At 35.0% G+C, this 24,511-nt stretch overlaps 1 protein-coding gene across 1 annotated transcript in view; it reads left to right on the top strand.

The window, feature by feature from the left end:
* Window positions 1–11,269: 11,269 nt before the first annotated feature.
* The window catches only part of LOC128655329 (G-protein coupled receptor 55-like), a 24,662-nt gene continuing 11,420 nt past the window's right edge, over window positions 11,270–24,511 (top strand). Inside the window, exon 1 of the mRNA XM_053708980.1 lies at window positions 11,270–11,409. Coding sequence (XP_053564955.1) covers window positions 11,365–11,409 — 45 coding nt within the window. The 5' untranslated portion in view covers window positions 11,270–11,364. The remainder of the gene's footprint in view (window positions 11,410–24,511) is intronic.

The raw sequence follows: 24,511 nt of genomic DNA, 5'->3' as shown, positions 1-24,511 counted from the left end.
TTGCATTTGGAAGATTCACGTACTTGCCGTATGTATTTTTTAGTTGGTTCGTTAAATGAAACTCTCTGGCCTTATATTTCCGCTTTCTTTTTATCATATATACTCATCTCGCCTCTGAGAATTGCTTTCCCATCTTCCCAAAATATTTCAGGATTACACAAATATGATCTATTTAGCTTATAATATTCTTTCCACCTTTCAGCTAACCAGTTCTGAAATTTCTCATCATGTATCATGTATTTGGGGAAACTAAATGAATTTGTATTACTTATATTTTTTGTCCCTCCACTTATCTTTAAACTGATCATTGCATGATCTGATACTACTATCTCTGCCATTTGTGATTCCAGGTCCAGAGCGAGTAATTTCTCATCTATCAGGAACATATCTATCCGTGAAAAGTTTTTATGTGCTTTAGATTCGCAAGAAAAGCCGCGCTCATCTAGATGTTGTAAGCGCCATATATCCTTTAATTTTAACGTCTTTGCGAACTCCCTTAAAAACTTTGCCTCTCTATAATGTAATCTTTTGGCTTTAGACCAAAGCCTATCTATCTCAGGAAACATAGTAGAGTTAAAGTCCCCGGCCATAACTACATTTTGCCCTAAATAGGCTGTTAATTTATTCTTAATTTTTTCCCAAAATTCAATATTAATTTCATTCGGACCATAAATATTACATAGCGTCCAAATCTTATTATCAATTTCCACTTGTATGATCAAAAATCTCCCATATGGGTCTAGCTATTGTTTTTTAATTTTATATACCATTTTTTTATTGAACATTATGGCAACCCTGCATTTCCTGCTACTACATGGAGTCGCTATTGTTTCCCAAATCCAGTTAACTTTTAACTTTGATATTTCCGCCTCTTTTAAATGAAATTATTATTATTATCAGGTATTTATAAAGCGCCAGCAGATTACGTAGCGCTATACAAGAAATAATGGAACATTACAGGGATGCATTGCATACACAAACAAACAAGTACAGTATTGGGGTACATTACAGTTGTAGGTGAAATAATTGAGTTATACAAAAGGAGAGGAATGCCCTGCCCTTGAGCACAATCAGTAGTAGTTCACTTTAAATACAAAGTGGCCTACAGGTAGAGAGGCTCTCAAGCTTACAATCTAAAGGAGATGGATTGGACACAAAAGGTGAGGGAGAAGGGAAATATGTCTGATATAAGGCAATGTAAACTGAGAGTGAGTGAAATGTGTGGTGAGTAAATGAGAGTTGGGAAAGTGTAACAGAATATGATAAAGTGTCAGTTCAGAGGCTGTGAGTGTGAAGTAGTGTCTATATCCTGGATCATTAGTGACAGCTGCACCTAATTTCTGTTAGGTGTTTATATATTAAGGTTGGAGGGAGGCTTGGCGGGCTAGTGCGTGCAGAGAGTCTGTAGGATTGTTGTTGCAGTGAGGTCTGTGTGAGAAAGAGAGTTGTAAATGGAAAACTATCTGATAACAAAGGGTAGGTGTATGGGGGGGGGGGTGTAGCTGGGAGAGGGGAAATGTTAAAACCCAATTCCAAATCAGCCCAACAGACATAAAAATAAAATGCACTCATTGTCTTGATTGGAGATAGATGAATTACCTTCAAATGTTTGTTGCAGAAATGGATCTTTAAAATGTATGTGTGCAGAGACTCTGTAGGATTGTTGTTGCAGTGAGGTCCTCAAATGTTTGTTGCAGAAATGGATCTTTAAAATGTATGTAATTCCTGTAAAAAGATAATATCTGGGGTATGACGTTTGAGCATTTTAAAAATATTCTTTCTTTTAATGGGGGAGGTTATTCCTCCCACATTCAATGAAACACACTTCAACATATTAATATTGTTTATTATAAAATCAGTTCATTAAAACTTGTTTTCCCAATCTTCTCTTTCTAGAAAGAGGATGGGAGCCTGGCTACTATATGGGGGGGGACAGGGGAAAAAGGAAAGGAGAGAAAAAAAAACCCACCACAACGTGTAAAAAGAAGAACCAGCATCTGGCACTAACAGTGATGGGGTTAATACCCCGGACATAGAACAACAGTATATAGTGTCCATTGACTTATCTTAGCATTATGTTATTATTCTATATGTCTGATCGAACACCCCGCTACTGTGTACTATATTATATGTCTATACCTTTCTTAGTGCAATATATTTAGCTTCTTCTGCAGAATTCAGAACCATATTATTCCCTTCTGAAATTGTGATTATAATTTTAGCGGGGTATCTCAAATTTGCCTTGATTCCAGCTTTAATTAAACTCATACAAAAAGGGGCCATTACCTTTCTTTTTGAGGATGTCTCTACGGAGAAATCCTGGAGCATATATACTTGTTTGGTGCCTATCTTAAATATTGAGATTTTCCTATACTGTCTCATTATACTTATTTTATCCTGCAAGTTTAAATACATTATTAGTACCATCCTTGGTCGAGTACTACCATCATGATATTTTTTGATACTTCCTATCCTATGTGCCCTTTCCACCTGTATTCTTTCTGATATTTGCAACCCCAATAATTGTGCTAAGGTGGTTGAACCAAATAGTACTAAATCTTCATACTCACTGCCTTCGGGTAGTCCTACAATTCGAATATTATTTCTACGGGACCTATCTTCTAGATCATCAATTTTCAGCTGCATTATTTTTATTTTATCTTCATAATTTGTCCAGTTTACTTCCTGTGAATTTAATCTATCTTCTAGGTCTGATACTCTCTCTTCAACCTCCGATATTCTATTAGAAAATGATCTGATTTCTGATGAAAGAGTAGCTATCTCTTTTTTAACAGATTAAAATTGTGGTAATATTAATTCAGCTAGTTGATTCACCGTTAGTTGCTTTTCTGGGCTAATTATCTGTGTATCTGAAGTAACCTCTATTCCTGTCTCTTGTGGCATTTTTATCTTCTTATCTCTCTTTGTTGGCATGGCTGGGGACCTAGTTTTAAGGTTAGGTATGAATTTTTCCATAAGGTGTATATAAGTGTAGTGTAATTGTAAGAAAGAAAAAAAAAAAAAAGTGTTGTGTGACAAGCGGTGTTATAAACAAAAACACATTAGTACGTGCAAGCAAAATTGCTATATTAGAGTGAACTAAATATAATTGGTGGTCGGACAACTTGTTCCGGTTGTGGTAGAAGTAAGGGGTTCCCCCTAAACTGGGCCCTATTGTGAACCTATGTGGTTTATTAACTTAGAATTGTGTTTGTGTGGGAATTTATCGAAATGTTTAATGAATAGGTCACACTGCCAACGCCGAATTCTGCCTATCACACCCAAAATCAATTATCTAGGTATCAGCCCCACTCTGTTCCATTTTTAAACAGAATGTAATGGTTTACTCAGAGATATTTTCAGTCAGCCTCTGCCCATTACTACTTACATATATTAACAACTAAACAGCATCCAGCACATTATTATTAAAGAACTTATATTTTGGTTATAATAGCGGATCTATCAAAAAAATAAAAAAAATAATGTTTAAATCCTAGATGACCTCTTAATGGCCCAGAGACAGTTCTATCTCTTTTATATTCAAATATTCTGTTAACATAAAAGGAAAACTTATCTGGGGTAATATAAACATATAATATTTATCACTTTAAGTTATTTCTATCAATTACAGATAAATATCCTTTATATCCTGTAATATTTGCCCTGTTAAATATTAATACACTATATTCACAAGATGACCAACTGGGCTACCCACTCTAGAACAATATCAAAGAATGCAGTACAAGCACCAGCCTTTCCCAACCTAGAACGAAGAGGTTAGAAATGGGAGATACAAAAATTGACAAATGACAGATAGCTTAGTCTGTAATAAACAACAAAAAAATAAAAAAGGAAGAGAAAAAAAAAAGAAAACTACATTTGCACAAAGGACATTTTACTTATTAACGTCTCTATTATTGTCCAATCTGTAGTATATTGGATTTTCTTCTCTTTTCCTTCCTTCCCCTTCCTCCTCTCTCCCCCCCCCCACTTTAACTTTAGCTTGACAGATAGCCTTTAATCCGCTTCTCCTGACCTTCATACACTGGAGAGAGTTCAATTAAATCCGATAAGAAGCTTACTTAACCAGATTACAGCTTCTGCATGTTCTCCCAGTGTGGGGAAAGTGATAAAAAGATGCAAGTATTTCTAGAAGGGAATGGACAAAGTTTCTTTTCTTGCCTTTTCTCTTCCTCTCTCCTCCCTGCAGAGGACCCTGGACTACAGGCCAAAGCCTTATGTTGTGTTAATTTGCATGTCCTGCAGTTTTAATGAAGACTTCTCTGCTATATGTATATATAGTCATCTATGGCTATTTTAAAGGGATATGAAATTGAAAATGTAAGTTGCACTAGTGGGAGCTAGCTGCTAATTGGTGCCTGCACACATTTGTCTCTTGTGATTGACTAAATAGATGTGTTCAGATAGCTGCCAGTAGTGCAATGCTGTTCCTTCAGCAAAGGATAACAAAAGAATGAAGCAAATTTGATAATAGAAGTAATTTAGAAAGTTGTTTAAAATTGTATGTTCTATCCAAATCTTGAAATAATATTTTGGGGGTTCCTGTTCCTGTCCCTTTAAGAGCTGGGCCAGGTTTCTCGCCGCCCCTGTCTAACCCCTCCTGATTGCAATCTATTTTAAAAAAAAAAACACCCCTTCACAGGTGTTATAAAATGACCTGGCATATAAGATGACATTTCTTACTGAAAAAGAAATTCAAGAGAAGGAAGAAATACACTGAACATATAATGACAGAAAAGAGGTGAATTTAATTTCTGCTGTATCTGAATCATGACAGTTTAAAGTTAGGTGGGCTATCCTTCTGAGCTATATATATATATATATATATATATATATATATATATATATATATATATATATATATATATATATATATATATATATATATGACTATGCACTTAAATACTTTCGATTGGCCTACACCAAGGCTGGTTATAATCTTTTTGCCATAAAAAAGTATACCTGTTTTTTCATAGAGCCCAGGCAACTTAAAAGAGAGCTTTTTCCTCTCTTAGAAGATTATAGCTTAGATAATAATAAAGAACAAGAGGGGCTCCTCATGTGTGCATCAATATATCCATATATGTGAAATCAAAGTAAAAATGCCAAATGGGTACTCACAATTGGCCCAAGTACACTTATGTACTAGTAGGGGCTGGCTGGTGTCTTCAGGTGTACCAGCTAAACCTCTCCAGGTGCAGAGTAGATAGTGCAGGGGGATCTTTGTCAAAGTATGTGCTGATGGATAGTCAGAATCAGTGTGTAAAACCAATAGAAGGTAATGAACCAAAGCTTGCATAAAACAAGTTCAGTTTATTAAAACAAATGTTGATAAGTTTAAAACAATAGCAAGCAAAATTTAAAATCATGCAACGTGTTTCTCAACCTAGCATGGGTTGTTTCATCACAAACAATTTTCTTTGGGAACAGAGCTTCTGCCATATCTGTATATGGGCCATGAATATATTTATATAAAGTAATCATGTCACCTCTCAAGCGCTTTTTTTCTAGAGAAAACAGACCCAGTTTGGCACACCTTTCCTCATAGTTTAAATTCTTCATTCCCCTTATTAGTGATATGGCCCTACTCTGAACTTTTTCTAGGTTTGCAATGTCTTTTTTTAAATCGGTCCCCAGAACTGCATTCCATACTCAAGGCGAAGTCTTACTAGGGGTTTATATAGTGACAGAATAATGTTTTCCTCCCTTGAATCAATGCCTCTTTTAATACATGCTAGTATCTTATTAGCTTTAGAAGCTGCTACCCTGCATTGTGCACCCATCTTTAGCTTGTTATCTATTACTACTCCAAAATCCATTTCCTCCTCTCTTGGGCTAAGTCTTGTCCCATTTACATAATACGTTGCCTACTTATTTTTACTTCCAAAATGTAGAACCTTGCATTTTCCCATATTAAATCTCATTTTACATGACCATACTTCAATTTTTTGCAGATCCCCTTGTAACGAAAATTAATCCTGCTCTGACCTAATGACCTTACATAACTTTGTATTATCTGCAAAAATAGAGATGTTGATATTTAATCCTTGCTCCAAATCATTAATAAAAATATAAAAAAAACAGGGCCCAGTACTAATCCCTGGGGGACTCCACTGATTACCTTTGTCCAATCTGAGTATGATCCATTTACTACTACTCGTTGCTCCCTATCTTTTAACATTTTCAGCTATTCCCAGTCCCTTAATTTTGTACATTAATCTCTCATGTGGCACTGCATTAAATGACTTTGCCAAATCTAAGTATATCTCATCAACTTATTCCGCTTTAGCTATATTTTTACTTGCTTCCTTGGAGAATCTAATTCAATTACGGCTAGATTTAGAGTTTTGTCGGTAACGACCCGCGTATCTAACGCTGGCTTTTTTTCTCCCGCACCTTTTAAATACCGCTGGTATTTAGAGTTCACAGAAGGTCTGCGTTAGGCTCCAAAAAGGGAGCGTATAGCATATTTACCACCACTGCAAGTCTCAATACCAGCGGTGCTTACGGACGCGGCCAGATTCAAAAACGTGCTCGTGCACGATTCCCCCATAGAAAACAATGGGGCATTTTGAGCTGAAAAAATCCCAAACTCCTGTAAAAAAGCAGCGTTCAGCTCCTAACGCAGCCCCATTGTTTCCTATGGGGAAACACTTCCTATGTCTGCACCTAACACCCCGAGTCTAAACACCCCTAGCCTTACACTTATTAACCCCTAATCTGCTGCCCCCGCTATCGCTGACACCTGCATATTTTTTTAACCCCTAATCTGCCGCTCCGTACACCGCCGCAACCTACGTTATCCCTATGAACCCCTAATCTGCTGCCCCTAACACCGCCAACCCCTATATCATATTTATTAACCCCTAATCTGCCGCCCCCAACGTCGCCTCCAACTACCTACAATTATTAACCCCTAATCTGCCGACCGGACCTCACCGCTACTATAATAAATGTATTAACCCCTAACCCGCCTCACTCCTGCCTCAATAACCCTATAATAAATAGTATTAACCCCTAATCTGTCCTCCCTAACATCGCCGACACCTAACATCAAGTATTAACCCCTAATCTGCCGACCGGACCTCACCGCTACTCTAAAAAATGTATTAACCCCTAAAGCTAAGTCTAACCCTAACCCTAACACCCCCCTAAGTTAAATATAATTTAAATCTAACAAAATAAATTAACTCTTATTAAATAAATTATTCCTATTTAAAGCTAAATACTTACCTGTAAAATAAACCCTAATATAGCTACAATATAAATTATAATTATATTTTAGGATTAATATTTATTTTACAGGCAACTTTGTATTTATTTTAACCAGGTACAATAGCTATTAAATAGTTATTTACTATTTAATAGTAAATAACGCTGGTTTTGACGGCTAACGCCAAACTCTAAATCTAGCCGTTAGTTTGTCATGATCTATTTCGCATAAAACCATGTGGCCAAATTTATTTATTTTCTGTGTTTTTCACACAAGCACAGTACTTTCACTGTCTATTTCTCCATCTTTATACATTTTACTCTATAAAAAATTAATATTTGTGTTTATTTGTGTTTAGTGATCTCTGATGAATAAAACAATACCCCCTATGTACATATTTTATGGGTTTTTTTTGGAAGTTACAGGGTCAAATATGGGGTTTGCCCATTTCAGTATTCAAACATAAAAATTTGACACATTGATTTTCTGGGCCTTCAATGACTTTGAGACAGTATGGCAGCTCTGAAATCAAAATTTCACCTATGATGGCATACCATTTCCAAAAAGTAGACAACCCAGAATATTCCAAAAAGGGTACGTCCAGTCATTTTTTGTAGCCACTTGGTCACAAAACCTTGCCAGATTTAGTGGTCATTTTTTTTGCATTTTTCGCACAAACAGTGCACTTGTTTACATCATCATCCTTCATCATCATCATCCTTCTATATCTATTGCTATAAAACACCCATATTTGTGTATAGCGATGTCTCACAAGTACAATACCCCTATGTACAGGTTGTATGGGGTTTCAGGAAGTTGCAGGGTCAAATATGAGACCTGCCCATTTCAGTTTTCATTCATGGAAATTTGTCTCATTGGTTTGCTAGACTTACATTGCCTTTGGGACAGTATGGCAGCCCAGGAATGAAAATGAGGCTCAAGATGGCATACCATTTGCAAACATAGACAAATCAGGGTTTTCCTAGAATCTCCACTAGGGGAAGACAATCAAGACTTTCTAAAAGGGGTATTACAGTTTTTTGAAGCCACTTCATCACAAAACCTAGACAAATTTAATGGTCATGTTTTTTGGGGGTTTTTTTGTGTTGTTTTTTTTTTTTTGCATTTTCCACAAAAACACTGTCTTTTTTACTGTTTATATCATCATCTTTATATATTATACTGCTATAAAGCACCAATATGTGTGCTCAGCAATCTCCCACGAGTAAAACAATTACCCCATGTACAGGTTTTATGGGGTTTCATAAAGCTACGGGTTCAAATATGGGCCCTGCCTATTTCAGTTTTCATTAATGGAAATGTGACTGATTGGTTTGCTAGAACTACGTTGCCTTTGAGATAGTAAGGCAGCCCAGAATACAAAATTACCCCATGATGGCATACCATCTGCAAAAGTAGACAACTCAGGGTATTCTAAATGGGTTATGTCCAGTATTTGAGATGCTGCACAAGAAAGCCTGCAAACAGTTTTCTGAAGGCAAGTAGACTAAGGACATGGATTACTGGAACCATGTCCTGTGGTCCGATGAGACCAAGATAAACTTATTTAGTTTTAATGGTGTCAAGCATGTGTGTCGGAAACCAGGTGAGGAGTCATGTGAGCCTACAGTCAAGCATGCTGGTGGGAGTCTCATGGTCTGGGCCTGCATGATTGCTGCCGGCACTGGGGAGCTACAGTCTATTGAGGAAACCAAGAATGCCAACATGTACTGTACTGTGACATTCTGAAGCAGAACATGATCCCCTCCCTTGAGAGTATTCCGTATTCCAGCATGATACCGACCCCAAACACACCTCCAAGACGACCACTGCCTTGCTAAAGAAGCTGAGGGTAAAGGTGATGGACTGGCCAAGCATGTCTCCAGACCTAAACCCTATTGAACATCTGTGGGGCATCCTCAAAAGGAAGGTGGGGGAGCACAAGGTTTCTAACATCCACCAGCTCTGTGTTGTTGTCATGGAGGAGTGGAAGAGGACTCTAGGGGCAACCTGTGAAGCTCTGGTGAACTCCATGCCCAAAAGGGTTAAGGCAGTGCTGGAAAATAATGGTGGCCACACAAAATATTGACACTTTGGGCCCAATTTGTACATTTCCACTTAGGGGTGTACTCACTTTTGTTGCCACTAGTTTAGACATTAATGGCTGTATGTTGAGTTATTTTGAGGGGACAGCAAATTTACACTATTATACAGGCTGTGCACTCACTACTTTACATTGTAGCAAAGTGTCATTTCTTCAGTGTTGTCACATGAAAAGATATAATAAAATATTTACAAAAATGTGAGGGGGTACTCACTTTGTGAGATACTGTATGAAGCAGCTGTCTTAAGACCGCTGCTCCATAACTGGTCCGCTCCCTCTGAGGCTGCATTCTGCAACCCGCCCAATCATATATGATCGGGTTGATTGAAAGCCCTTGCTAGCGGCCGATTGGCCACGGATCTGCAAGGGGTGGCATTGCACAATCAGTTCACCAGAATTACTTGTGCAATCTTAAATGCCGACAGTGTATGCTGTTGGCATTCAGCGATGTCCAGCGGACATGATACGCTACAGCGTATCGTGTCAGACAGACAATGATAAATCAGCCCCATAGCCTTTGTTCAGCATGGGTAGGAGGAAATCCCACACAATCTTGCCATTTGTGCCCATAGAATCTGGACAACCAGGTGGATCAAGATGACTATCTTTCCCTTTATAAATACAAAATGCCCAGGTATAACTTGTAGTGCATTTGCACAGTTTATAACATTTAATTCCATAGTGTGAATGTTTAGATGGAATACATTGCTTAAAAACAATCTTCCTTTTGATTTTTGTCAGGGATTCATCTACAAAATGAACCCTACACACCACTCAAAAAATAAAACAGTACTGATCACAGTATGAAAGCTGTGATCAGATCTAAACAGCACTGAAAGGGTTTTGTTTTGTTTTAGTACACTAACAGTAAAAAGAAAAGAAAAATTAACAGATCAGGTTAATCAGACAGAGCACTCTGATCAGACTGATCACAGATCACAGAAACCACTAGAAAGGATTAAACATTTTTTTAAAAAAATACAAAATGACAAAAGGGTTGAAATTTTAATAAAATAAAAAAGCACACCACAAAAGTACTAAACAGTACTATAGTACTAATCAGAGTGATCACAGCAATAACACTGTGATCAGCACTTAAAGGGTTAATAAAACATTTTCTTTATTACTGAAGTATATAACTATGTATTGTAGCAGTGTACTGTGAATAGTAGCAATGATCTCTCTGTCTCTCTCACCTCCGATTACACTGAGGAAAGAAAGAGGCAGTGGCAGTGCAGACAGCTAATGATTCCAATCACTGGCTATCACATTGTATCAGTGACTGGTTGTCACTGCAATCCGAGGTGCTGAGTGGATACTGGGGACTGGCTGATTTGCCAGGCAAGGTCGGGCATTGGGTCCAGCAGAGTAAGTATTACAGGGAGAGAGGGGGGGGGGAATAGAAGTTAGGGCGTTCCATAACGTCTAAACATCCTTAAAGCCCAGTGTTTTCAAGACAGCATGGAATGTCCTAACTTGGTTAAGGTGTTACAAAAATAACATCCTTTTACTGCAATTGATTATCAAAAATACAACTAAATTCACCATTTTCCTTACCTGGAAGAACCAATCTGGGCTTTAATTGCAGACAACAAAACTAGCGACTAGCGTCATAATGTTAGTATAAAGTGCCTTGTTTTGCAGTTGATATCAGCCAAAGCTAATTAGGGAAAGTTGAGACTTCAACAACATGAAATATTAAAGTCTATGGGAATTTTTGCAAATCGTTTGACAAATATCTGCTATATATTACAAGACTGACTTTTTAAAATTCATTTCACATTATTGTTAGTTACTAGAAAATGTTTTTTCTTTTTTTAAATCTACTTTTGGTAAGACAAACCATCCACTTCCTCTTTCCATTGTATGTGTGCAATGGTTTTAGCAATTACTTTACTCATAGTTACTTTATTCATAGTTGTAGAAGCAGCAAACATATAGAGCAAGCGGCGAACCAACAGGAATTCTGTGTAAGAAGAAAGAAGTATTTTGGGATAGGTGAAGCAACATCACACATGTTGCAGAAATGGGGAACCAGCTAAATAATACAAGCCATAATGCAACAGATCAGGTGTGTATTGGAAAGGGTAAACTATTATGCTTGTAGTAAGTATCTGCAACCAGATTTCACTACTGAAAAACAACATATTTATAGTAAGCAAAATATAGAGCATTTAAGAGAAGCACTTACTTATGCAATCCATATGACTAATTAAACTCAAAGTATAATTTAAAAATGTTAAGCAGAACTGGTAATATAATGACCAGATTAAACATTTTTATAGATATTTTTTGTATTCTGGAAATACAAAGAATCAGAACTGAATATTGGATTAGGAAATTATGTAAAAACTAGATTTGAAAATGTATCTTGGGTTTATAGAGTCTCAAAGGACGTAACAAAATGTAAAAGTTTATTTTTGAACTTATTTTTTTTGCAAGGAAATTAATTTCCACAATGGATATCAGATAAGCTCGCTAAATTTAGTAAGCTAAAGATATTTAATGAACTAATTATTTAAACATTTGACATTATAGACATTTTTTGTAGTTTGAAATACAAAGGTTGTGGAAGAGAACTGAATGCTGGATTAGCAAATTATGTAAAAACTAGATTTAAATTCTATCTTGGGTTGCTGGAGTCTCAAGGGGTGCAAACAAATTGTAAAAGTTAATATTTGGAGTTATTTGTTTTGCAAGGAAATTAAATTGCACAATGTATATCGGATAAACTCTCAAAATTTAGGGCTAGATTATGAATGGAGAGCTGACAGTTTAGTGTGAGCGAAAAGGGGTTTACGCGGGTGTTTGTGCGCATCAGGTTTTTGCTCATATTACAAATTGAAAGTAAACGCAATCGTTTGAGTGCAATGGAAGTTAATTTGAATTGAGTTAGCAAAACCTTATAGCTCTGGTTAACAAAAAAATGTCACAAAACACATAAAAAATACATTACAAAGAACAGTTACACTTATAGTAACACTTTCTAATAAAATTATTTAAAAAAAAAACATTGCACAAAAAAGTTATAAGGGCTCAAAGATGCCTAAATATGTATGTGTATGTATAAATATATGTTCATATGTATTTATATGGGTATATATGTATTTACAGGCATATATGCAGAAATAAACACATAAATATATATATATATATATATATATATATATATATATATATATATATATATATATATATATATAGTGCATTGGAGCTCTTTGCAGTAGATAAAAACATGAAAAAAAATATGTATGCAATATTTATATTTAATAAAATGTTATACTGTATATTTACTGTAAATATTTCACATTCCAATGTTCCGCTCATAAGGGAATATGTTCTATGTATTTCCAAATAGATATTCATATTTATATCTATACCTATATATAATCATGTATTTATCTATCTATCTATAATCTATATATATATATATATATGTATATATATATATATATATATAATATATATATAGTACCAAAACCCCATCAGATATATGCAGAAATATGTATTTATGAATAAATAGAATATATTCTGCTTAGTGAAGTCTGAAGAACATTGTTATGTGAAATATTCCTATATTTTCATGTTGAGTTAGCGCACTCGAGAATATGTGATCGTGTTTGCGTGCAAGTAGGGTTTTTCCATTTTTTTTGCTCCATTGACTTTCATGGGAAAATACTTGATCGATCGCACGATATTGTAAATTCCTTTTTTTATGCTCGTCGGGTTAGCACACGAGCAAAAACTTTTAATTTTCAACTTGTAATACAAGTGCAACCCAAAGTACGCAAAAAGCTTACTTCTAGCGCAGAGAATGCTCAAGCGGGAGTGTTAAATTAAGATCCACTTGTTATCTGGCCATTAGTAAGCTAAAAATATTGATATTTGATCAACTAATTATTAAAAAATTTGACTTAAAAAAAGAATTTAATATTTTTTGGAAAAATTGGAGATATGCATTCTTTCTTTGCTAAATGATAACAAAAATAATATTACTTCCTTTATATAATTCTGATTAGGCTTTGGAAGAAGCGGTGAAGGGGTCATTTATGTTTGATTGAAAGAGGGATTGGCAATACAGGGACAGGGATATGATATTGAGAATGGAAAGTGTAAAAGACAGAGGTGTTTTTTGTTGTTTATAATTATTTTAAATTCACATGAGTTATAATATGTGTTTTTATTTCAATTAATGTATAAGAATTCATTATATTTGTTTTAATAAATTATTTGGGTGATTGTTTTTTGTTCTTTAGAGTTCACTGTATTATTATATTTAGCCCAACACTTAAAATGTGATTAGTTTCCTTTTTCCCCAATCTTTACTTTTTTCAGTTTAATGACTCCATTTCTTAAGGGACATTTTATTTGCTTTCTTTTAATTTAATGTATAGATTTTTTTTTTCTTGCTCTAACCCCCTACATCCCTCTCTCCTCCTTGTGTTAACATATGATGCATTTTTTAAATTTTGTATTATATTTTTTAAATACTATAGGCCAGATTACAATTGGAGCACTAACAATTACGCACAAGCGATAAGGGGTTTATTGCCGGTGTTTGGGCTCATCTTGCTTACCGCTTGTATTACAAGTTGAAAGTCAGCGTGATCGCTTGAGCGCAATTGCCATCGCTTGAGCACAATCGTGATTTATGCTAGAATGATTACTGCATCCTCAGTAGGGATGGGCGAATGTGTTTATATCCGAATTTGAATGTTAGAACGAATGTTATTGTAGAAATTCGATTTACATAATAGAATGTTGATAAGAACGAATATTCGTAAAAATTTAATTTTCGAATGTTATTTACAGTTTTCGAATGTCACATACGAATTCAAATGTCACATTAGAATTCGAATGTTTCATTCGAATATCACATTCGAATTTGAATATTACATTTATAAAACACAATTGTAGACTAGAAACACTATTTCGAATGTCACATTCAAATCGAATATCACATTCGAATCAAATGTCACATTCGAATTTGAATATTACATTTATAAAACACAGTATTAGACTAGAAATACTATTTCGAATTTGTATGTCACATTCGAATCGAATATCACATTCGAATCGAATATCACATTTAAAACACAGTATTAGACTAGAAATACTATTTCAAATTCGAATGTGACATTCGAATTCGAATGTAACATTCGAATTCTAATATTACATTTATTAAACAGAGTTGTAGACTAGAAATACTATTTCAAATTTGAATGTCACATTCGAATTCGAATATTACATTTCGAAATTGAATGAATACATAGCTAAACATTCTATTATTCGAACGAATATTTTCGAAAACGAAAATTCGAAAATAGAATGTTAGAATGTTATATAAACATTCGAAATTCGATTTGAATGAACGTATGTATCAAATTCGTTTTAAATTTCAAATTTTTAGAAACATTCACCCATCCCTAGTCCTCAGAGCTCTGGTTAACTGTTTTGCAAAACAAAAATGTTGCACAAAACATGTCAAAAATACATTACAAAGTACAGTTACACTCATAATAACAATATCTAATAAAACTTATTCAAAACCAATATTGCACACAAAAGTTATAAGGGCTCAATGATATGAGGTCTCAGGCAAGGCAAAGGGCTTTAACATTGAGATTTGAGATGCAAACATATACATGTCTAATATGTCTATCTGTATGTACATATGTATTTATGTATTTACAGAGATATATACTAGAGGAAATAACTCATTTTGTAGTTCATTAACAAATCTAGACAGGCCAGAAGGCTTGTTTTTCCCACAGAAAAACTCTGGAATACATTGTTTCCAATGCAGCAAAGGATTCTGGGTAAGATGTGCAAATTAGGTTCACAATGACACACCTTTTTACATCAAGTCTGCTTTTCAGCAGATTCCCTTAACGCCAAAGTATCGCTGTTCACACAGCTTATAAACTTAGCTAGGGTTAGAGCAGTGATTCATAACCATCCCAGGACAGACTGTTTCGCAGTTGTTGCTACTCATCAGCTGGGAGAAAGTTTGAATCACTGCTGGGTAAAGTTGTTTCCGGGCAAAATACAACAACATTTTAAATTAGGGGGAGGTAAAAGGTGAGTTTAAAATCCTCCACTACGCACAAAATAGAGAAAATAACTCATTGTGTAGTTTATTAACAAATCTAGACAGGTCAGAAGGCTTGTTTTTCCCACAGAAAAAAAACTCTGGAATACATTGTTTCCGATGCAGCAAAGGATTCTGGGTAAGATATGCAAATATAAAATATAAAATATATAAAATATACAAATATAAACACATAAATACATATGTACACATATATAAACATATATAGAAGTGCTTCCGAGCCACTTGCATTTAAGTAGAATTAAACATGTAAAAACATATTTATGTAATATTCATTTTTAATAAAGGTTTTAACTATATATTTACTGTAAATATTTCACATTCCTCTATTCTGCACACAGCAGAATATGTTCTAAGTATATATATATATATATATATATATATATATATATATATATAAACATGGCAAAATAATATAAGCGCCAATCATGTGTAAATTGACCTAATGGTAGAAAGAGTCTCTCAATCCCAAAGCTGGTATACCCAGATGGGTAAGTGGGCTGCTACTCTTCAGAAGTATTCTTGTGAGACAAGAAGAGTTCAATCTAGAAAACATAAAGGAAAAAACAGGTCATCCCAATAGTGAGATATATTCACACTCGAAAGACGTTAAGATTAGCAAACAAAATGTACTCACAGATTGATATGCATCAACCGCCCAGCTGACCTATGAGTGGTCTCAGATCTCGTGCAGAATCAATGGCCCACAGCCAGCATTAGGAAAAGGGAATGGTGACCTAAACCAATACTGCTGCCTAGTAGATACTTGGATCCAATGCGGAAATACTGGTATCAAACCCTTGAGCAGATATCTGGAGAGGATAGGTGGCCCAAAACAGACACTGCTAAGTTAGCAAAATCCTCCTCTTTATAGAAAAGACTCAAGTCGAAAACAGAATGATAAAAAATGCTTTAATTAAAAAATTAATAGTAATAAACTAATGCTGATCCAGATTTAAATACCCTATTCTCAGCGTCCCCTTGTTTGCAGTGTGCATGTATGATGTCATCATTTGAACTGCCAGTCATAGTGATCTTAGATATGCGTGTCATATTAGTAATGCATCCTGTAACCAATGTGGAAGACTGTTTATTTCATATCCCATCTTTGCACAAGCATGGCACGTGTTTGAAATCAATCCTCTCCACCTGTATTACCTACTAGTGCTGAACATCTGATCGATGTCAACTGCGGTAGCCAATTCCCTGGCACTTGCTCACGTGGTCATCCAAGGAGTATGTCTCGCTTAAAAAATGCCAAAAAGAGATACATAATATTATAATGCATATTAAAAAAAAAAAATACACAATGATGTTTATATGAGGTGGACCAAATGAATGAAATACTCTACAAAAACCCATCCTATATATTTCTAAGGTCATCATTGTGTAAATTTTATAGGCATTTACGTCACTTGCACTTCTAACCTGCCATTGTGTATTTGCACAAGCATAATCACTTATGTTGTCTGGTTTTAATCTACTCTATGAGTATTACCTACCATATATATAGTGATTATATACATTATATACAATGTCACTTGACATTTGTTATATCTAAAGCTGATGCAGAAGAGAAAATAGCACAATCTGTAAAAAACGGTGACAAAACATTCTTTAGATATATCAGTGACAAGAGAAAAACTAACAGAGGGATAGTTAGACTCAAGAATGAGGATAGAGTAGTGGAAGAAGATAAACAAATAGCAAACTGTTTAAATGATTACTTTTGTTCAGTCTTTACAACAGATGGTAAAGATAGTGAGATTCTATTAAGGGATGTTACTAAAAATAATAATGTGAGTAGTACTTTTCTTTTTACAGAGGAAGAGGTTTCAAAGACTTTATCAAAAATAAAAGTAAATAAGTCTGTAGGTCCAGATAATTTTCATCCAAGGGTTCTTAGAGAACTTTGATCCGTAATAGCTACTCAATTAGATGATTTATTTAATCAGTCACTTCTTAAAAGGAGTTGTTCCAAAAGACTGGAAAATTGCCAATGTAGTCCCTCTTCATAAAAGGGTAGTAGGGAAGATTCTGCTAGCTATAGGCGAGTCAGTTTGACCTCAATTGCAGGGAAATTAATGAAAACTCTTTTAAAGGAAAGACTTGTATCTTTCATTCATATAAACAACTTAGAAGACAAAGGACAGCATGGTTTCACTGCTGGAAGATCATGCTTGACTAATCTAATTGATTTATTTGACCATGTAACTAAAATTATAGACCAGGGAGGAGCCATAGATGTTGCATATCTAGACTTTAGCAAAGCATTTGACACCGTCCCACACAACAAACGTATTCACAAAATGTATTGCCTTGGAATAGATGCGAAGATTGTTAAATGGGTAGAATGCTAGCTTAAAGGACTAGTCAACACATTAGATTTGCATAATCAACAAATGCAAGATAACAAGACAATGCAATAGCACTTAGTCTGAACTTCAAATGAGTAGTATATATTTTTTATAACAAATTTAAAGTTATGTATATTTCCACTCCCCTTGTACCATGTGATAGCAATTAGCCAATCACAAATGCATATACGTATAGTCTGTGAATTCTTGCACATGCTCAGTAGGATCTGGTGACTCAAAAATTGTAAATATAAAAGACTGTGCACATTTTTTTTAATGGAAGTAAATTGGAAAGTTGTTTAAAATTACATGCTGTATCTGAATCATGAAAATTTAATTTAACCTGAGTGTCCCTTTAAAGTTAGATGACAGAGGGTTTCAATTAATGGAGTACATTCAAATGAGGCATCAGTTACTAGTGGTGTTCCCCAAGGATTTGTTCTTGGGCCTGTTTTGTTTGCTTGTTTGCTGATGATACAAACATTTGTAACAGGGTAGATGTTCCAGGACGAGTTGATCAAATGAACTGTGATATTAATAATGTAGAGGACTGGTCAAATAAATGGGATCTGAAATTTAATATTACCAAGAGCAAAATTATGAATATAGGATCCAAAAACCCAAAGGCCAATTATAGTCTCAATGGTACATTACTGACTGTAATTAAAGAAGAAAGGGACTTGGGAATTATTTCAGATGATTTAAAATTTGGTACACAATACAGCAGTGCAGCCAGCATGGCCAGTCAAATTCTTGGTTACATTGGAAGAGGTCTTAGTAGCAGAAATAGCAAGGTTCTTATGCCACTCTACAGATCATTAGTTAGACCAAATATGGAATACTGTGTACAGTTCTGGAGACCATATCTTCAGAAAAATATAAATAAACTTGAAGCTGTCCAAAGGAGGGCTACTAAAACGGTACATGGTCTAAAATATAAAACGTACAAAGAAAGACTCTATGATCTAAATATGTATAGTTTAGAGGATAGAAGGGAAAGAGGTGATATGATAGAAACCTTAAAATATATGAAGGGACTTAATAAAATAGAAGCTGAAAGCATTTTTCACTAAAAAAAAAAAAAAAATGCCAAAACAAGGGGTCACAATCTAAAGTTAGAGGGTAGCAGATTCAGGAGAAATTTGAGGAAGCATTTTTTTACAGAAAGGGTGTTGGATTAATGGAATAAACTTCCATTTGAGGTGGTAAGCACAAAGACTGTAAAGGAATTTAAAAATGCCTGGGACATGCATACGGCTATCCTAAGGAAAAAGTAACATGTAATGGGCCTTTTTGGTTCTTATCTACCGTCAAATTCTATGTTTCTATGTTTTTATATATATATATATATATATATATATATATATATATATATATATATATATATATATATATATATATATATTACTACCATCTATCTAGTTAAATGCGGTCTTTTATTTTTTTGTCTATAACAGCTCTGGTTGCCTTTCAATTGAAAGGATTTTGTAATTCAACAAGCTGATACACATAGTAGCGATTTGTATGGCACAATAGAATATATATTTTTTATATACATTATAATATTATGTATCTCTTTTTGGCATTTGTTAAGCGAGACATACCCCTTGCATGACCACGTGACCGAGTGCCAGGTGATTGGCTACCGCATTTGACATCGATCAGCTGTTCGTCACTCGTGCGTAATACAGGTGGAGAGGATTGATTTCAGACACATGTGCCACGCTTGTGCAAAGATAGGATATGAAGTAAACAGTCTTCCACATTGGTTGCAAGATGCATTACTAATATGGCATGCATATCTAAGACACTATGATTGGCAGTGCAAATGATGATGTCATGCACGCATGCGCTCTGCAAACAAGAGAACGCTGAGAATAGGGTATTTAAATCTGTATTGACATTAGTTTATTACTCACCTGATTAAACAGTAACCCGAGAAACGCGTTGTGAGCTAAGTGCTTTTATGCTGTATTTTAAACTTTTTAATTAAAACAATTTTTATCATTCTGTTGCCGACCTGAGTCCTTTCTGTAAAGAGGAGGATTTCTCTAACTTAGCACTATCTGTTTTGGGCCACCTATCCTCTCCGGATATCTGCACAAGGATTTGATACCAGTATTTCAGCAATGGATCCAAGTATTTACTAGGCAGGAGTATTGGTTTTGGTCACCATTCCCTTTTCCTAATACTGGCTGTGGGCCATTGATTCTGCACGAGATCTGGGGCCACTCATAAGTCAGTTGGGCGGCCTCCAACAGTCCAGCCTGGATCAATTGTACTGTTTGAGTGCATATCAATCTATGAGTAAGTTTTTTTTGCTAATCCTAACGTCTTTGGAGTATGAAGATATCTCACCAATGGGGCGTTTTTTCCTTTATGTTATATATATATATATATATATATATATATATATATATATATACACAGTGGGGCAAAAAAGTATTTAGTCAGCCACCAATTGTGCAAGTTCTCCCACATTGTCTGATTTGGAAAGAATGTATTTGCATATTATGGTGGAAAATAAGTATTTGGTCACCTACAAACAAGCAATATTTCTGGCTTTCACAGACCTGTATCTTCTTCTTTAAGAGGCTCCTCTGTCTGCCACTTATTACCTGTATTAATGGCACCTGTTTGAACTTGTTATCAGTATAAAAGACACCTGTCCACAACCTCAAACAGTCACACTCCAAACTCCACTATGGTGAAGACCAAAGAGCTGTCAAAGGACACCAGAAACAAAATTTTAGACCTGCAACAGGCTGGGAAGACTGAACCTGCAATAGGCAAGCAGCTTGGTATGAATAAATCAACTGTGGGAGCAATAATTAGAAAATTGAAGACATACAAGGCCACTGATAATCTCCCTTAATCTGGGGCTCCACGCAAGATCTCACCCTGTGGGGTCAAAATGATCACAAGAACGGTGAGCAAACATCCCAGAACCACACGGGGGACGTAGTGAATGACCTGCAGAGAACTGGGACCAATTGTAATAACCTGTTTATAATTCTCATATAATGAAAAACAGATTATTTGTAGCTGTAAAGTGGAACACCTAATGTTATAAGTCTGTAACAAAAGGGTTAATTAATTACAGCAGTTACTTCAGTAATTGAGTCCCAACAGTAGGAATATATATATATATATATATATATATATATATATATATATATATATATATATATATATATATATATATATATATATATATATATGAATAAATGAATATATATATATATATATATATATATATATATATATATATATATATATATATATATATATATAGTATAGGTGGAATGAGTTAAATAATAAGATTCATTAGGAGAGTCTGAATACTAATTTATCTGTAGTTGGTAAGTAGCATGCACAAATAATAATGTAAAGTCTGTATATGCAGCACTTAGCAGGTCAAAGCAAGCAGATTTATACACTTAGGCTGGTTTGAGAAGCAGGTAGTAGAGTTATGCACACATAGAAGCAATTGACCCAGAGAGCTAGTAGTAAGTACAGGCTATAGTTAAGTTGCTTAGACAAAGTATACTGCAGACAGTGTAGACAATGCACATTTAGCAAGCATGATTGAAAAGAGCAGCATGGCAGAATAATTTGTATTCAGAACAAAAGTACTTGCGTGACCGGTAGCTCTAGCGTGGAACAGATAGGCAAATAGGAGAATGATCCGGTGTAGATACTAGGAGAGACGGACTTCCAGGAGAGAACAGGAACAGCGGCTGAGATCCTTAGCGTGCTGCTGCAGCGTGTGAAATCCTCAGTGTGAAAGGAAACAGGCGGATGAATACGCCAGGAATGTAGATCCAAACAGGTAGTGCAGGGCTGACAGGGAGACTCAGATGAATACCAGAATCAGCAAACAGGTAGGTGTAAATTAGGCAATAATTAGGTAGCTAGGTTTTGAAGTAACACAGAGCAAAGTTACACCTTTCAGGAATTAGAGACTTGACTTGTCAAATAAATGAGTAAGGTTAGCACTACTCAAAGCAACAAAATAATCAAGCAATGAGTTGATGTGAGAATGAGGTTATAAAGGCTTTAGGGGTGGAGTTCCAGTTAAAGGGACATTACACCAATGTAACAAAGGCTACCATCAGTAACACACTACGCCGCCAGGGACTCAGATCCTGCAGTGCCAGACGTGTCTCCCTGCTTACGCCAGTACATGTCCAGGCCCATCTGAAGTATGCTAGAGAACATTTGGATGATCCAGAAGTGGATTGGGAGAATGTCATATGGTCAGATGAAACCAAAGTAGAACTGTTTGGTAGAAACACAACTCGTCGTGTTTGGAGGAGAGAGAATGCTGAGTTGCAACCAAAGAACACCATACCTACTGTGAAGCATGGGGGTGGCAACATCATGATTTGGGGCTGTTTCTCTGCAAAGGGAACAGGACGACTGATACATGTACATGAAAGAATGAATGGGGCCATGCATCGTGAGATTTTGAGTGCAAACCTCCTTCCATCAGCAAGGGCATTGAAGATGAAACGTGGTTGGGTCTTTCAGCATGAAACGTTATATAAAATCAGAAAAGCGCCAATTCAGGCTGAAATACCCAAAAAAGAGAGCACAATATATAAAAAAATGAGAATTTTATTCTTCAACAAATGTTAAAAAGAGATCCTAAGAATAACACTATACAAATTAATAAAATAGCAATAATGATCGCTCTGATGGAGAATTTAAAATAGTACCTTATACAAGAATTCAAAGTGTAAAATAATAAGATTGGCCAATCTCTAGTATACTATGTTAGTATTCTTAAAAAGCAACTAATCAGACTGAAATAACCACATAATGTTAGAAACGGCTAAAATAATATATCTCAGTATCAATCTAACACATCTATCAACAATATATAAGTTTTGCTTAAATTGCTATATTCATATAAGCTTAGTCCACGATATAAAGCAGTAAAATCGTGTCTCCTAATAATAGGAGATTTATTTAGCACTAGATTTGCACAGATATTTCCACAAAAGTTCAGAGGTTTTCTCAAAGTAGTGATAATGTCCGTACTTTCATTAGATTAGCACAATACTTTTGGGTAGTAGTGCTCTTACATATACATTTGGTGCTACAGGTACCTGTCTGATGATCCTTCCTTACTGCTATTTAAAAGTTCAACTTCTATGTGAAGGGTTTTGTCTTCGTTATGAGGACCGATGCCTCCGTGTGAAAGTAAATAACTCCAAGTAAGCAGACCGGTGTCTCTGCTACAGCTGATCTTGAAGCCTCGCAAATTCCCCAGCTACAAACACTTCTGTCTACTCCTGCCTTCGCGCCTACTCCGGTTAGGGCGCTGATTGGTTTGTCAGTGGGGGAGTGTCTGGTTTGAGCAGTGGGGTGCCGGCTCTACAGCTGATCCTTTCTTCTTTTCCTCAATGCACAATAGGAGATCCGCAACGCGTTTCCGCTGACAATAACTTCAGCCTTTCTCAAGCATGATCTCCTTTGTTAATCCTGGCTTTAAATAGCCCTCCTTCCATTTTGATTGGTTCATAATTTTACCCAATGTGGATCTAGTAAGTTCAGTGACATTATTAAACATTTTATCTCTATCATTTCAAGACTTAATACTAAAATACTTATTTATTCTTGTATATATTTATTGTGTTTTGATTGTTAGTTAAAAACAGTGTTTCTTCTAAACATTTATGTTGAATTAACGTATAAGATTTTTGGGGGTGTTTCCAACAAACGGTTGTAAGAGATCTAAGTTTTTTTTAAAATATCCATTAAATAAAATTTAGACTATTCTCATTAGTAGAGCTTTCATTCTTAAATGCCTTAATAAATAACAGAAAGTTAAAAAATAATTTATTCTTTGTGAAAAAGTAATTTGTTATTTGTGAAAATATAAGATTAAAATAAATGATATTCTCTCAAATTATACAGTGAATACTGATTTATATATAACTATTTTAATTTGACAGCTTTTGTTTTTATGAATCCTAATGCTTTTTTATGTTGTTTATTTAATATTATATTATTTTGAGAGTAATTTAGGTTTTTAAGAAGCAGTTTAAGTTGAAATCTAAGTTTAACCATTTAGGCTTTAGGATTTGCAATTCAAAAATCCATTTAGCTTCTTTTTGCAGGAGAATATAAGATAAATTACCACCCCTCTTTTTCTCATTTAATTTAGTTATAGCTGTAAAACTAAAGTATTTTAAATTATTGTTACATCCTGAAATGTTTCGCGACAGGGAGATCCTTATTACGTTATTTTTCTGAGTTCTCTATGGAATTAAGATGTTCTCTAATTCTTTCTCTTACTGTTCTCTCTGTCTCTCCTACATACTGTTTTTCACATTTTTTACACATAATCAGATAGATAACATTAGTGTCCATACATCTAATCGTCTCCTTAATTTTGTATTCTTTCATTGTTATGTTTGATTTAAAGCTTTTTGTTTTATTTGAGTGTTTGCATGCTTTGCATGATATGCATGGGTAAAAGCCTTGTAGTTTGTCGCCTAGAACCCCTCTTATAGTATTGTTATTTTTGTGTTTAAAGGTTGGCGCTAGTTTGCTTTTTAGATTATTTGCTTTTTTTGTAAATGAATTTTGGTTTATTTGGGAGTTTTTCTCCTAGATGAGGGTCAGATTTAAGAATTCTCCAATGTGTTTTTATTATTTTTTCTACTTTAATCCTATCTTCGCTATACTCTGTT

This window comes from Bombina bombina, chromosome 4, assembly GCF_027579735.1.
Source record: "Bombina bombina isolate aBomBom1 chromosome 4, aBomBom1.pri, whole genome shotgun sequence".
NCBI lineage: Eukaryota > Metazoa > Chordata > Amphibia > Anura > Bombinatoridae > Bombina > Bombina bombina.
Note: the sequence above shows the minus strand (reverse complement) of the source record. Positions and strands in the feature narration are given on the sequence as shown.